The sequence below is a fragment of the Larus michahellis genome, chromosome 3 (assembly GCF_964199755.1).
Source record: "Larus michahellis chromosome 3, bLarMic1.1, whole genome shotgun sequence".
NCBI classification, from domain to species: domain Eukaryota; kingdom Metazoa; phylum Chordata; class Aves; order Charadriiformes; family Laridae; genus Larus; species Larus michahellis.
Genome location: NC_133898.1, coordinates 15,145,323 through 15,159,708, shown reverse-complemented (window position 1 = coordinate 15,159,708; position 14,386 = coordinate 15,145,323). Strand labels below are relative to the sequence as shown.

General features: G+C 43.8%; 1 protein-coding gene across 9 annotated transcripts in view; it reads left to right on the top strand.

Moving 5' to 3' along the window:
* The window catches only part of TTBK1 (tau tubulin kinase 1), a 119,088-nt gene that overhangs the window by 38,238 nt on the left and 66,464 nt on the right, over positions 1 to 14,386 (top strand). For all 9 annotated transcript variants that reach the window (XM_074578777.1, XM_074578776.1, XM_074578781.1 and 6 more), the window contains 3 exons: positions 3,049 to 3,122; positions 6,666 to 6,806; positions 8,070 to 8,174. In XM_074578777.1, the coding sequence (XP_074434878.1) occupies positions 3,049 to 3,122; positions 6,666 to 6,806; positions 8,070 to 8,174 (320 nt within the window). The remainder of the gene's footprint in view (positions 1 to 3,048; positions 3,123 to 6,665; positions 6,807 to 8,069; positions 8,175 to 14,386) is intronic.

Genomic DNA, 14,386 nt, shown 5'->3' with positions numbered 1-14,386 from the left:
CGTCCCTTCTTGGTAATGCCCACGCCAGGACGTGTGCTATAACCAGACAGTGTCTCAAGTTCCCTCAGAAAACCAAAGACCCGTATGTCAAAATCAACACTGAATTTGCAATGAATTTGCAGATGGTAGGAAACCAGTGGCACCCAGCACTCATGGGCACACACAGGATGTGGGCTTGGTATGTGAGAAAAAGGGTCAAGCAATAGTGTGCGGGCTGTCCTGATGTATGCTGAAGAGGATGCTTTCCTGATCTCTGAATATCTTTTCCTGAAATATGGTGGCTTGTGGCATTCCTTGATGGTTTCACCGCGGTCTTGCACGCTCAGTCCTGAAACTGGACGATGTCCTTAAGTCTGTGCCAGAGACATGAAGGATCTGCAGCCACATAACCTTCCTGCTTATCTAACCAGATAGAGGTGGATACTAGGATTGATTAGTTGGTTGGTTGGTTTTAAGTGTTTTCTTCCTAAGGGAGTAAGGAGTAGCCAAGGCCTCTGTCCCTCCAGTTCTGGTTGCCAGCAGCTCTGTTATCTCCTTGTGGTAGGAGAGAGTGTGTGGGTGTTCTGTTATGGGATGCTGCTGGGCCCTGGAGGACAGGCTCTTGATGCTCTTACCAAGAGACCTCGGATGGAGCTCCATATTCCACAGCTGTAGGTACTGCTCTGGTCAAAGCTCTGGTTCTCCAGTGAGAAAGATGCTTTTTTGTCTCCTGCCCTCCAGGTCCCTACTCTATCACATCTTGCTGTCCCCAACGGTTTTTGATGCCCCAGGATTATGGTGTACACAATGAGAGCAAAAGCAGGGTCCCAAGGGTGCTACAGGCAGTGCAATTACCGAGTACTCTATATGTTCCTGTTCTTCCTTTTTTTATTTTAAAACTGGGAAGTATCAAACAATAATCTTTGGTTTAAAAACTAATTAAAATCACAATTGCCCGAGTGCTACAAAGAACTACAGGGCAAAGCTATGCAATGATGCTCACTATTTTCCGTGCTTAGAAACCCCACCAGGAATCAAATGTTCGTCATTGTGGTGTGCATCAACCTTTACTCTGTTATCAGTAAGTCTGCTATTAGAGGAACACATGCATCCCCTTTTGCTAATACAGAGAGCACACCATCACAGATCCATTATGGGTCAGGATCTGAAGCCACAGCCTCCACTCTCTCTGCTTTTTTTTCTTTTTTTTTTTTTTTTTTTTTCCTTAAGATAGGTCCTGCCTGGTGCCATGTGAAGAAATGTAGATGTTGCAGCAGCGCTTTTGTACCACAGAGAACAAACCTGGAGGAGTAGCTGAGTGTTGCGGGGGGGCTGGTTGGTTTTGGTTTTCTCTGAGTAGATGTAGTTTGTATTTCTAACACTATGACAGTACGCAACATGAAATTGCCTGGGTTTGTTTCCTTCTTTTATTATGAAATTCCTTTAACGTTTCAGTGGAGTTTTTTCTTAAGGATCTTTCTTTTCCAGATGGTTCTGACTGTTAAAATCAGAGTTTGTCCACATTGAAGTAGTGTTAGTTTAGCCGTTTCAGGGTAAGCAATGCTCATAGGCAAGTGTAGTGATGGTGTGTAAAAGTCAGCATTTACTGAGTAAAGTTGGTGTAATTTGATACTGTCCTGCATGACATCCTCATCTGTAAATTGGAGAAACATGGATTTGATGTGTGGATCACTCAATGAATAAGGAATTGGCTGGATGGCCACGTTCAAGGAGTTGTGGTCAATGGCTCGATGTCCAAGTGGTGACTAGTGACAAGTGCTATTCCTCAGGGGTCGGTATTGGGACCGGTGCTGTGTAACATCTTTGCTGGGGACATGCACAATGGAATTGAGCTTGCCGACGACACCAAGCTGTGTGGTGCAGTCGACACACTGGAGGGAAGGGATGCCATCCAGAGGGACTTGAACAGGCTTGAGAGATGGGCCTGTGGGAACCTTCAACAAGGCCAAGTGCAAGGTCCTGCACCTGGGTCATGGCAATCCCAAGGCCAAATACAGGCTGGGCAGAGAATGGCTTGAGGGCAGCTCTGAGAAGGACTGGGCCAGAAGTGTGTGTTCACAGCCCTGAAAGCCAACCGCATCCTGGGCCGCATCAAAAGAAGCGTGGCCAGCAGGTCAAGGGAGGTGATTCTGCCCCTCTGCTCCGCTCTTGTGAGACCCCACCTGGAGTACTGTGTCCAGCTCTGGAGCCCACAACATAAGAAGGACACGGACCTGTTGGAGTGAATCCAGAGGAGGGCCACAAAGATGATCAGAGGGCTGGAGCACCTCTGCTATGAGGACAGGCTGAGAGAGTTGGGGTTGTTCAGCCTGGAGAAGAGAAGGCTCCGTGGAGACCTCATTGCAGCTTTCCAGTACCTAAAGGGGGCCTACAGGAAACATGGAGAGGGACTCTTTTTTGGCAAGTGAAGTGATACGATGAAGGGTAGCGGTTTTAAACTGAAAGAGGGGAAATTTAGATTAGATATTAGGAAGAAATTCTTCATTCTGAGGGCCGTGAGGCACTGGAACAGGTTGCCCAGGGAAGTTGTGGCTGCCCCATCCCTGGAAGTGTTCAAGGCCAGGCTGGATGGGGCTTTGGGCAGCTTGGTCTAGTGGGAGGTGTCCCTGCCCATGGCAGGGGGGTTGGAACTACATGATCTTTAAGGTCCCTTCTGTGATTCTAATGAGCTTAAGCATGCTGCCAGTGAACCTGTGAAACCATGTGGTCATGTGTGCTACCCGTGGTTTAGTTCAGGGATGGTGGTGGCTGTGGTGGTGTTGCTTGCACCTAGTGGTTTGTCATACTCACTTGTGTCCTGTGTCACAATTAGAGGATCCATGACACCGATTTCCACTCATGGCTATTTCACAGGCAGTTTTCTTGTATGTCAGTACTCTCCTGAGCTATGAGACTGGGAAGCGGAAACAAAATCAGTCTGTTCCGCAAAACTCCCTGCCTGAGGCCACTCATGGTTACAAGCCCTTGATCAGAAAACATTTTTCTAAAAATCGCGATCACAGAGTTGTTATCTTATGTTCCATTCTATATGTTTCTGTTTCTTTTCAGGGAAGGATCATGTTTGCAGATTTATTGGCTGTGGAAGGAATGAAAAATTTAATTATGTTGTCATGCAGCTTCAGGTGAGTTCTGTGCTTCCCCTCTGCCATGGAGATTGCATCATAGCAAAGGATTTACAGTGAGAGAATAAGGCCAAGCACTGGTATAGAGACTTTGTTGTACATGGAAAGTGGGTGGAATGGGAGACAGTGAGAAGGGGTGGTGTTGCTGTGATATCCCTTGGGGTAGCTCCAGTTGTCAAGATGCACTAAGATATTTCATAGCTCTGCTTTTCTCTTTTAAGATGGCTTTCTGACAATTTTCTGAGAAAGCACTCAATTCAGATTGCCTGCAAGAGCTACCCACAGTATCGTGCAGCAGTGGCAGCTGTTTGAAATATCTCCTGCTGAGCTCTGTGATGCAGTGTTCAAAATGCATCTTGTATCAGAGCTCAGAGTGCGGTGGGAGCCAGTGGTGTCACAGCAGCAGCACAGTCCTCTCTGTGAAAGGGAGTGATCTCTGGCTCCCCCATCTCTACCAAGCTCAGCAGCAGGTTGGCGTCTGCTGTGAAAGTGTTTTCTCCCGTTTGAACACTGCTGATATTAAGTCAATATGGGTAAATACTTGGGCAGCTAGCACATGGTGACTGTACTGCTAGACAGCCAGCTGCTCCCATCAGAGTTAGCCACCTGAAGCCTTACATGGGTGTCTACGCAAGCCACAATAACAGCAGGAGCTGCAGGGACCTCTGCATGGTTCGGCATGGAACTTCACCAAGAAAGCATATATAGTTCGATCTTCAGAGCCCAAATATGGTCATTCTGTCATGTAAACAGCTTTTCATGAAAGCAGCTTTTTTTTTACAGCGTACAGTCACAGGAGAAAGAGTTGGAGGGGAGCAAGTGGGAAGAGATATCTGAGTCAAAAACACATGGAAGAAAGGCCTTTAAGGAGAGGGAGGTTGTCCCTGGCTCGAGGGGAATGTTTTTCAAACTAAAGGTGCTTCTTTCTGACACAGTTGCCTTGGAAGCTGGTCTGTTCCAGCACCTGACATAAGCGTTGACAGGGAGCTTGTCCTATCTCTCTTGCTGTTTGTACGATCAGAGCTTTGCTGGGCAAAGCACTGTATGGTTAGACAATACAATACAAACCGACCCTTCCCCTGGAGAGCTTGCAGCCCATGTCATGTTTCTTTATGTATAATTTGGGTGATAGAACGTGCTGAAGGAAAGTGAGAAGATTGAAGCACTAAGTAATGGGAAGTAAACTGCTGCATAAACTGGAAGGTTATTTTTAATTAGTGAACGAAGTAAAATTGGCACCAGCAGACCCCAGTGCTTCTTTAAAATAAACTTCTGATTCTTTTGAAGTGTAGTTCTGCTTTGCAAGGCAGATGTATAAAACCAGTAAATTCCCGGTTGCTTGGGTTTGCCTTTTACGCGCTGTTGGCATCCCAGGTGCTGTTACAGAAAGAGAAACCTTTTGCTTTCTAAACAACCCTGGTTATTGCTGCTGTTGCAGCGTGAGTGTGAATACAATTCTTGAAAGGGCTAATCTGGAGCTAATGGAAGAACAAAGTTTCTAATCCCCCAATCCTGTCCTTAACAAGCCTGACGAAGATGACTATACCTTGGAAAAAAACTTCTCTGTGTAGAATCTCTTACTTTCTAGCCTGTTCTTGACTATGTAGCTGAGCTTATAGAGTAGGCAGAGCTAAAAATCATTTAATTATTTGCAAATTAAGACTTCAATACTTAAAGCGTTAGTTAGCTTTGCACTATCACTCTTCAGGCTAAAATTCTCCTTCAGCTTCAAGGTCTGCGGAGACATGGTTTATCATGTGTCCCTCTGACTGTCATGTATTGCAGAATCCCTTTCTCTTCAGTCACTGGGTCTGAGGCTTCCACTCTAAGCTTTGCAACTCATTGCATCTGCTCTGTTTCTTAGCCAGCCTGATGGTGTTTATTTGGAAAATAACGCTCATTTTCTGTCTTTTCCTGGGGGCAGTACTGAATATTCACATGCTTTGGGTTGTTTCTGCAGAGCAGGCGCCTGAGACCATCTCCCAGAACAGCTTGGGGAAAATTATGGCACATTTCAGTGTGCGGCTCTGAAAAAAAAATCTGCCTTTGCCTATTACTATTGGATAAGAGAGTTCGTGTCCAAGGAACCACTTTACAGTGGAAAGAAAGATCTGCTGTCAGTTCAGTAACTCAGATCTTTCAGGACAGTGATGACAAATCTGTGCTGCCTCTAGTAAACTCTCACAGGAATTAAAAAAGATAAGCACTGGAGAAGTAGCTTAGTCTTATTTTGTTCATGCTAAGGAGCAAACCTGGGCCAGTTGCTGTGGTTTGGCTGTATCTGTATTAGCTGACCAACGTCAAGCGTGGTTGTTCGAGGGACCAGAGCCCTGGAGTGAAACATGGGTCAAAGCAATTTGAGAGTAGTCATACACTGAAAGAGCCAGTTGCAGTTGGCCCTTTAATGTCTGTAAATAACTTGAGAACTGGAAACGGGTGGACGAATAAATGGCATTTCACTGGTTTGGAGAGCCATCTGTGCTTTCTCATCAAATGTTTGGAATCTTTTATATATCTTCTGTTGCGAATTTTGTTTGAGTGCATCTGGATTATAAGTAATATAAGTATGTATGTCTTTGCAGAAGCAGAAACAGGAGATTCTATAGTATAATGATAATTAGCATGTCCCGGTAACTTTTGTTTTTGATGCATGTTCTCTGAAACAGAGGACTCTTATGCATAATGTTTTCGATCAGTTGATAAATGCATTAGTTCTGTGGATTAGAGGGGTACAGTGCCATAGAATATACTCGTTTTAACACCTTCTTTCTCTTTACAAATCTAAAGAGGTATAGACAAAACTGAGATGACAGAGATCAAAGAATACTGTAATTCTTCTGGTGTTTAGTCTGTCCTTTCTTTCTTTTTTTTTTTTTTTTTGCTAAATTGTCTTTATTTTCATGTACAGCTGATGATAGACATTTTTGCCCAAGAAATGTAATTAACTAGAGTTAAATTACCAATTTTTTTAACAAGTATTTTTTAAGTCAGTGGAAAAATCCTCTCCTATTTTGAGTATGATTCTCTTGATAGGCAGCTTGCCCCATTGTGGTGTTGCCACAACAATGCTGACTTAAGCTTGAGCCAGACAGTTGGGTGCTAGAGAGTTTCTTATGAAACTGCTCCTGTGAGCTGTAATATATAGTGGCTTCATGACCTGCTTATCATTTTTGTACTGCTTTAATCTTTAGATGGCTCAGAGAACAGTCAAAGGTTGTTCTTAAATCAGCTTCTATATAGTCTGGTTTTAAGAGTGAGGAGATGCTGGGCCCACGCAGTCCGAGGCACTGCTGTCCATGCTGTGCCTATTTCTCAAATAGTACATCAGCTGACTTGCCAAGATAACAGTCTGATATCTTCTTATCAGCAAATACATCACTTAAAAGGAAGTATTGGAAAATCATATACAAGAAATAAAGCAGACAGAAGGTGAGCACCTGTCTGATTAGCATTTCTGCTTTTTGGGGGATGCATGTTAGAACTTGCAGCTGTGAAATGTTATGCTTTAATGTCACGGTTTAAATGTTTTATTGGTTGTTTCAGGGCCGAAATCTTGCAGATCTCAGAAGGAGTCAGCCTCGAGGGACTTTCACGCTGAGCACAACGCTGCGATTAGGCAAACAAATTCTGGAATCAATAGAAGCCATTCACTCTGTGGGATTCCTTCATCGTGACATCAAGCCTGTATGTTGTTTTGGAAATTTTTCTTTTGGTTGTATGTCTCTGTTCTGCTTGAGTCAATAAAGGTAGCCTGAATATGGGCAGATCTCAAAGGAGGGATTTAGGCCTCCGTGCGCACTCCCACTCTCTGATACATTGGCTATTTTCTGTAAGTACAGAATAGTAATATAGTATTGTCATTCCTTTAAGGGCAGAGCAAACTAGGTTTTATGAGCAGAGGCTACTTCATGGTGGGTTAGTAGCTGTCAGTCATACTTGCACCAGTCAAGATCACATGGCAAAACAATCTAATTTTGAACCATTTGGAATCCAACCAATTATTACTATAAAAGGGGTTCAGAAAGTATGTCTTGCTCTATGACCCATCACTTGAATAAATGCTATTTCATGTTTTGACTTAGCTAAATAATCCTCTTAATCTTTTCTGAGCAATGGCCAAAAAGTTGGAGTACAGTTTCCAGTGTCAGAAACACAGTCACAGTGTTGGTCATCTGCCTAGGTGACACACAGTAATTCCAAGTCTCACTGTAGGAGTCAGTCTTTTTCCTGTAGCTCTTCACTACTTGACCTGAACACTTGTTTCTCCACTGTACCTGAGACCATCTTGATTCCAGCAAAATCATTTGCTACTTTTAAAATTAGCTGGTTTTGGCTGATCAGATTCAGCTGAAAATCAGTCACTAATGTGACTGGCCACAAATCCTTTGGCAGCCATCCATTAGGGTAAAGGATAAAACTTTAAGATGGGGGTTTAAAAAGAGCTGTTCCATTTGCTTGTTGTCAGTTTATTTACTAAGAACCAAACCTAGTGGTTTTTAGATGTCTGAATGTTCGGATAAATTTAGGTAATGCAATACAGTGGATGGAGATTCTGGGAGTTAGGGCAGAATAACGCATGCTAGCAGCTGAACCATGAACAGAAGCGTTTGTCTACAATAACTCCATCCTGTTATGCAAGTGATGGAGCTCTCGCTGCAGAGCTACTGGTGTTAAATGCAGCTCTTCCTCATAGCAGCTGAAATTTAGATAAGCTAATGTGAATTTTAGTTATTTTGAGACTCCACAGTTACTTATCTGCAAAGTGAACTTCTTAACATTGCAGTGATTCTCTAATCATGATGTTTAAGATGCATCTTAAAATTGTTCCTTTGACTTATGTTTCCACCAGAGGCACGTGTGTCTATATGGGAAAGTTTTGTTAACAAATGGCCACTCTTACCCAAGTTGCTGGTATCAAATTGATTTTTTTTTTCTTTCTTTGTCTAGTCCAATTTTGCCATGGGCCGCTTACCTTCAACATACAGGAAGTGCTACATGTTAGACTTTGGTCTGGCCCGTCAGTATACCAACACTACTGGTGAAGTCCGGCCAGTAAGTAAATTTTAAGTATTTTTTTTCCACTTTTGCAACTGCTTAGGCATGGAAAGGTTTTGTGATTTTGTTTGTTTTGTGATTGTTATGCTTGGTCATTATATTGCACTGCATTTTTGCAAGGTGAGAAGCAGCAGGTGACTTCAGCTGAGTTGGGAATCTAAGAAGGGATGCTTGCTTTTGTCTTACAAGGTGTGTGCTTTTTTATTTATTGTTTTTTTTCCCTTTAGGATAATCATGTTTTCCATAGGCTTGGAATACTTACTGAGTACATTATGGCCAAGCAACGAGGGTGAGCCCGGTGCTGGCCATGTAACTTCTGTAGTCCCAGAGGACTGGTCTAGTTCGGTTCTCTGTGATCTGAGGAACCAGTTTGGTGCATTCTTAAAGCTTTTTATGAAAAAAATGCTAGAAGTTAGAGGCTGACCTGATCTCAGAGGCTGGGCTTACTGTGAACTGCAACTGGTAATGCTGTACTCAACCTTGCCTGGCTTTGGTTTTATGTATATTGCCCCCTGTCCAGATTTCTTAGCAGGAATATTTCAGTGTGCCTGCTTGGAGGGGAGGTAAGGGCAGGAGGCCTAACTTGCGCCACGTGATGTGTGTGTTATCTCCAGTCCTTTTACCAGCACTGTGTTTTCTGGGGTCACTCATAAGGATGCACGAAGCTTCAGATGCTCTAGGTATCAGTCAGAGCATTCCCAGATTTATTTTGGAACACAGCTCAAGCAGGGAGGGCTCAGACAATCTCTCTGTTTATCATCCTAGGCTTATACCTTTTGGTCTGCACATCTTTTCGATCTGCAAGATAATTGTTGTTCCAGAACATCTTGACAACGTGAGAGCTAAATTCAGAGACTCTGTAGTGCAGGATATGGTTGGGGAGTGGGAAGAAAGCAAAGATCAGTGAGCAGATTTTATCAACACAGCTGGAGGATTTTTCTCTATTTTTTCTTCTATTTTTTCTTCTTTTTTTATAAGTATTTTCAGTTGGACATTGCGAGCCTTTTCTATTTAGCCGTAGATGGGAGCAGCTCCAAAGGTTGTGTCTGCCTCTTAGTCTTAAAAAGAAACACACTATATGTACTGGTCTTCCTTGTCAAAGCTGTTTAGTTTGGGGATAACCCTTTTTCCATACTGCCCTTCTCAAAATACAGCCCCACTCCTTTCCTCTTTCTGCATTCAGAATTCAAGATCATTATGGATTGAAATTGGTATTTGGTTTTTTGCAAAATTTATTTCTTCATTGCCTCAGTGAAGCGACTGTGTTTTATATCTGTACTTCAAATACCATTGTTTGAACACTGTTCTTTCTTTACAATTGAAAAAACTATTTTTTCCAGATGTCTCTTCTTTTGGATCCTCTCTTTTCTTCCTTTCTCCCACTAATTTAAAATTACTTTGCTGTTATTTTGCTACATCATTAGAGAATACTCCCAGGCCCTGTTTTTGAAAACAGCACTACATCCAGCCTTGACATTTTTCAGAGCAAAAGATTTCTTCAGCTGTGTGTCACAAGCTGTGTCCTGCTTGGGATGGTGTGGGTGAGGATGGGCTTTTTTAGGATGCACGACTCTGAGAAGGTCGGTCTTAATTCTGGTCATTCTGATGGATGGTTGTTGCTTGCCACAGATGGGTCTTGTGAAAGGACTTATGACACATAATCTTTTCCTGAAAAAAGACATGGGGATCCCCAGAGGGGTGGGAGTATGCTCTGCTGAGAGTGGCAAAAAGTCTCAGTTTGTTTGGGATGTGGGAGGATCATATGGGGTAGAGTCTCATATACCTAATGTACCTATTCTCCCATGCCACTCTTTAGGTGGTGAAGCTTTTTGACAAAAATGATTCAATACAAAATACATAAATATTTAGTTCATAGAATCATAGCGTTGGAAGGGACCTCTGGAGATCATCTAGTCCAACCCCCGTGCCAGAGCTGGGTCACCCAGAGCAGGTGGCACAGGAACGCGTCCAGGTGGGTTTGGAATGTCTCCAGAGACGGAAACTCCACCACCTCTCTGGGCAGCCTGTGCCAGGGCTCTGCCACCCTCCAAGTAAAGAAGTTCCTCCTCATGTTTAGGTGGAACTTCCTATGCTCAAGTTTGTGCCCGTTACCTCTTGTCCTGTCCCCGGGCACCACTGAAAAGAGCCTGGCCCCATCCTCCTGACACCCACCCTTGAAGTATTTATAAGTGTTGATAAGGTCCCCCCTCAGCCATTTTTTTTCCGGACTGAAGAGACCCAAATCTCTCAGCCTTTCTTCATAAGAGAGGTGTTCCCAGTCCCCTAATCATCTTGGTAGCCCTTTGCTGCACCCTCTCCAGCAGTTCCCTATCCTTCTTGAACCGGGGAGCCCAGAACTGGACACAGTACTCCAGATGCAGCCTCACCAGGGCAGAGTAGAGGGGGAGGATGACCTCCCTCGACCTGTTGGCCACACTCTTCTTGATGCAGCCCAGGATGCCATTGGCCTTTTTGGCTGCAAGGGCACATTGCTGGCTCATGGTCATCCTGTTGCCCACCAGGACTCCCAGGTCTCTTTCCACAGAGCTGCTCTCCAGCAGGTCAGCCCCCAACCTGGACTGGTGCAGGGGGTTATTCCTCCCCAGGTGCAGCACCCTGCACTTGCCCGTGTTGAATTTCATAAGGTTTCTCTCTGCCCAACTCTCCAGCCTGTCCAGGTCTCTCTGTATGGCGGCACAGCCTTCCGGTGTGTCAGCCACCCCCCCCAGCTTTCTGTCATCGGCAAACTTGCTGAGGGTGCACTCTATCCCCTCATCCAGGTCATTGATGAATATATTGAAGAATATATTCAGTCCCTTTTAACGTTATGCTATAGTCACCAGGCTGTTTGATCCTTTTATGTCTCTGCTGCCTGATGCCACTGTCGAGTCGCACTTAAAGGGCTGAGACATTTGCCCAGCGAAGCATGGTGTGATTGCTGCCCAAATAATGCACTGACGATTAGGAAAGAGATGGGGGTGAAGGACAGAATGAAGCCAAGTGAAACGAGATTTATTTTTTTTTGTATGTTTTTTTTTTTTCTTCTTTTAATTAAGAACTTAATCTTTTATTTCACCAAAGGGATTGTTTCTAGCCGGTAAGGTAGATTCTTCTTTCTCCATTCTCTTTCAGTACCTTTATCCATGAAGAACACAATTCCCAGATTTATAATGTGATCATCCTGAGCTTAGTCTTTTTGTGATTCGGTTCTGAGGTACAATACACAGGATAGGTAGGGGAAGGAGCTCACTTTCTCTTTTTCTGGAAGCATGTCTGAATTTTGCTTTCAGTCATATTCATTTATTAAGAGATGATTTCTGCTCAAGTAGGTTCTGTGCAGTTTTCCTACAGTTTCAGAACCATTGTCATACTTTATGAATAATACCATAAAAAGTGTTCGCTGTTTTCACATCCTCTGAGATTCATAACCTCAATCTTGCTTGTCAGCTTTTCAGAAAGATTCTGAATGACTTGCTGGTAATACAGATAATCGGCCTGGCCTTTAGGATGCTGTGGCTTTGTTTCGGTTTTTTAACTTACCTTTTGCCTTTTTATTTTTGGTCACTTTTCTATTTTGAAAACACCTTTGATTTTGAAAAAGAGAAAAGCCAGTGGTTCTGTGGAGCAAGATCCTCTAGAAAGCTGTGTTGGCACTGAATGTATGTATTTATCTTTTTACATGCAATTCACTGACGCCAAAGAGTATGAATATTTTTTATATGAAAAGGCAAGGAGCTCCTTAGTAGGCAGATAGGATAGGCTGTCATTTAAAAGGTCTCGTTCTGATTTTCTAGAGATTGATTAAAGCTCTGAGGTGGGATCATTTCTATTGTCCATGGTCTTCATTGAGCATTAATTCCTCCGTCGTCAGCTGTCACCACTCTGGCTTTACAGACTCTCTTTCAAGGGCCACCACAGTAGCTTTTACCTAGGGAGCTGTTACTCTGCTAAGCTTCTGATGAGTACTATTTATTTGGTTTGTATATTTTTGTAGAGCATAGCTAGTTGAAAGTTCAGCTTGATTGCTTGGCGTTTATAAAGTTACGGGCCACTTGGCTTAGGTAAATGTAAATTTTTTCAGAATATGAATTTTTTCTGTGCTTCTAGGAAAACAAAACTGATCTGCCTTATGTGGGATGCTAATAATTAGACAAATGCTACTCATTGGGGAAAAGCTGTTGTTGCCGAGACTTGCTTTCATGAGAATGGTCTCACCTCTCTACCACTAGCCTCTTGACAGATGTTGTAAAATTTCCTGGATTCTGGAGTCTCCTACAGTCTGTAAGAACTCACATTGCACTATAAAGACACAAGATGGTTGGAGCCAGAAGGTGTGTAAGGAAGCATCGGCAACAATTTTCCCTCTGTTAGCAATCAGGGGAACTCAGCTGTTCTCAACAGTCTCATTACTTGATACTGAGGGTTGCAGAAGTCAGTTTTTGATAGTTACTCCTTTGGACAGGTAGAGCAGATGTGCATCAGCCATGTAGCCATTTGGTGCCCGTTGTGTGTTGAGAACTGCTTAGGGCCTGGCTGAAGGCTGCTACTTTGACTACCATCAGCATTTCTGTCATTTGGATCAGAGTCAACATCCTGGCTAGCAGGAGGGACTCTGGCTATTACGATAAACAGGACAGACTGCTAGTGCAAAAATATGTCCAGAGGATTTTGTTTTCAAACACTTGTGAGGACAGGGAAATGAAGGAAAAGACAGGCAGCTTGACAAAATTGCTGGAGGCGATGCTCATTTCTTTACTGCTGCTCCCTGCCTCTCCAAGCCCCACTCTCTCCTGTTTGAAAGGTAGCACACACTGGATAAGATCTGTGATCTGTATTCAGCATGGTATGTTTGAACTGGGATTTCCCATTTATCAAGTGATAATTCACAAAGTATTCCTGGTCCATTACCCTAAGTAAATCTTTTGGTGCTCAATACTTACATATTTACTGAAACAGAGAGTGGAAAAATTACTTAGTCACAGTAAACAGGGCCACCTCCAGGGCTGTGGGACTCCTGAGGTCCCTTTTCTAGGGAATATGTCTTAATTTTACGCAACGCTGTGAAGCTTCAATACACCTTAAATACACGATGTCTGTGGTACCCTGCTGTCAGGTGAGAATGCAGGAACACCTGTAGGAGAGGAGGTTATTTAATCTGAGACTTCCAAACTTTGTGTGAATGACCTAATGCTGTAGAGAAGAAACTGTGCTCCTCTTCAGTGTTGTCCTTTTTTTGTGACTCTGAACCTTCATTTCTTCTTTTTCTGGTTCTGCTCAATGCTCACCAGAAAACTCCTGGGTTGCTTCACCCTGACATATTGCCTCTTCAGGCAGACCCAAGAATTCAAGCCCTCTATGAATACCAGGGCTTGCAATTGCAGGGCTTTCCTTCAGTTGTCTAAAGAAGGCTTCATCTACTTTTTCTTTCTGATCAGGCAGTCCGTAGCAGATGCTTACCATTACATTACCTGTGTTAGTTGGTGCTGATCACTTACCTATCGGTAGTGACTATCTCATCGCCTGCTCCAAGGAGAGCTTCATACATTCAAACCACTCCTGCACAAATGCACCTCCTTGCCTTCCCAGTCCTTCTCTCCATTCATTGCGGCATTCAAGCCATGCGAGCTGTCCCACCAACTCTCTGTAATCCCGGTGAGATCGTAGTTTTGCAATGGCACATGGACCACCAACTCCTCCTGTTCGTTTGACATATGTAGGTGTTTGTGGAGAGGCACTTGAGGTGAGCCACCAGTTGTGCTGCTTTCCCAGGGGAGGCATGAGAGCTTCTATCATCCTCTCCCAGGACACCTCCTCACAGCCTCTGTTCTTCCATTTCGCTTCAGGATACGGTAATCCTCTCTCATTGTACCTGCTTTAAGCCCTCCTCACTAGGTTTGCAAGCCTAGATGCAAAGCCTTCGAAAAGCTGCTCTCGCCACTCTGCCAGATAAGTCCCTTCTTTCACTTACATTCCTTTTTCCTCAAAGAGGGACCCATGGTCATAGAAGCCAAAGCCCTGTCTTTGATCACTAGGTGGTGACTTGCAGGATGCATCCACTTCTACCTAAGTCTTTCCCACTCACTGTCAGGATTTAGTAGGACAGCACCGGGGCCCCCATGCTGCCAGATGTGTAGTCACTCTTAGTATACTCAAGGTCACCCTTTCAAAAACCTGTTCAAAACCAGGGGCTTTTGGTGCTCCCATGAATG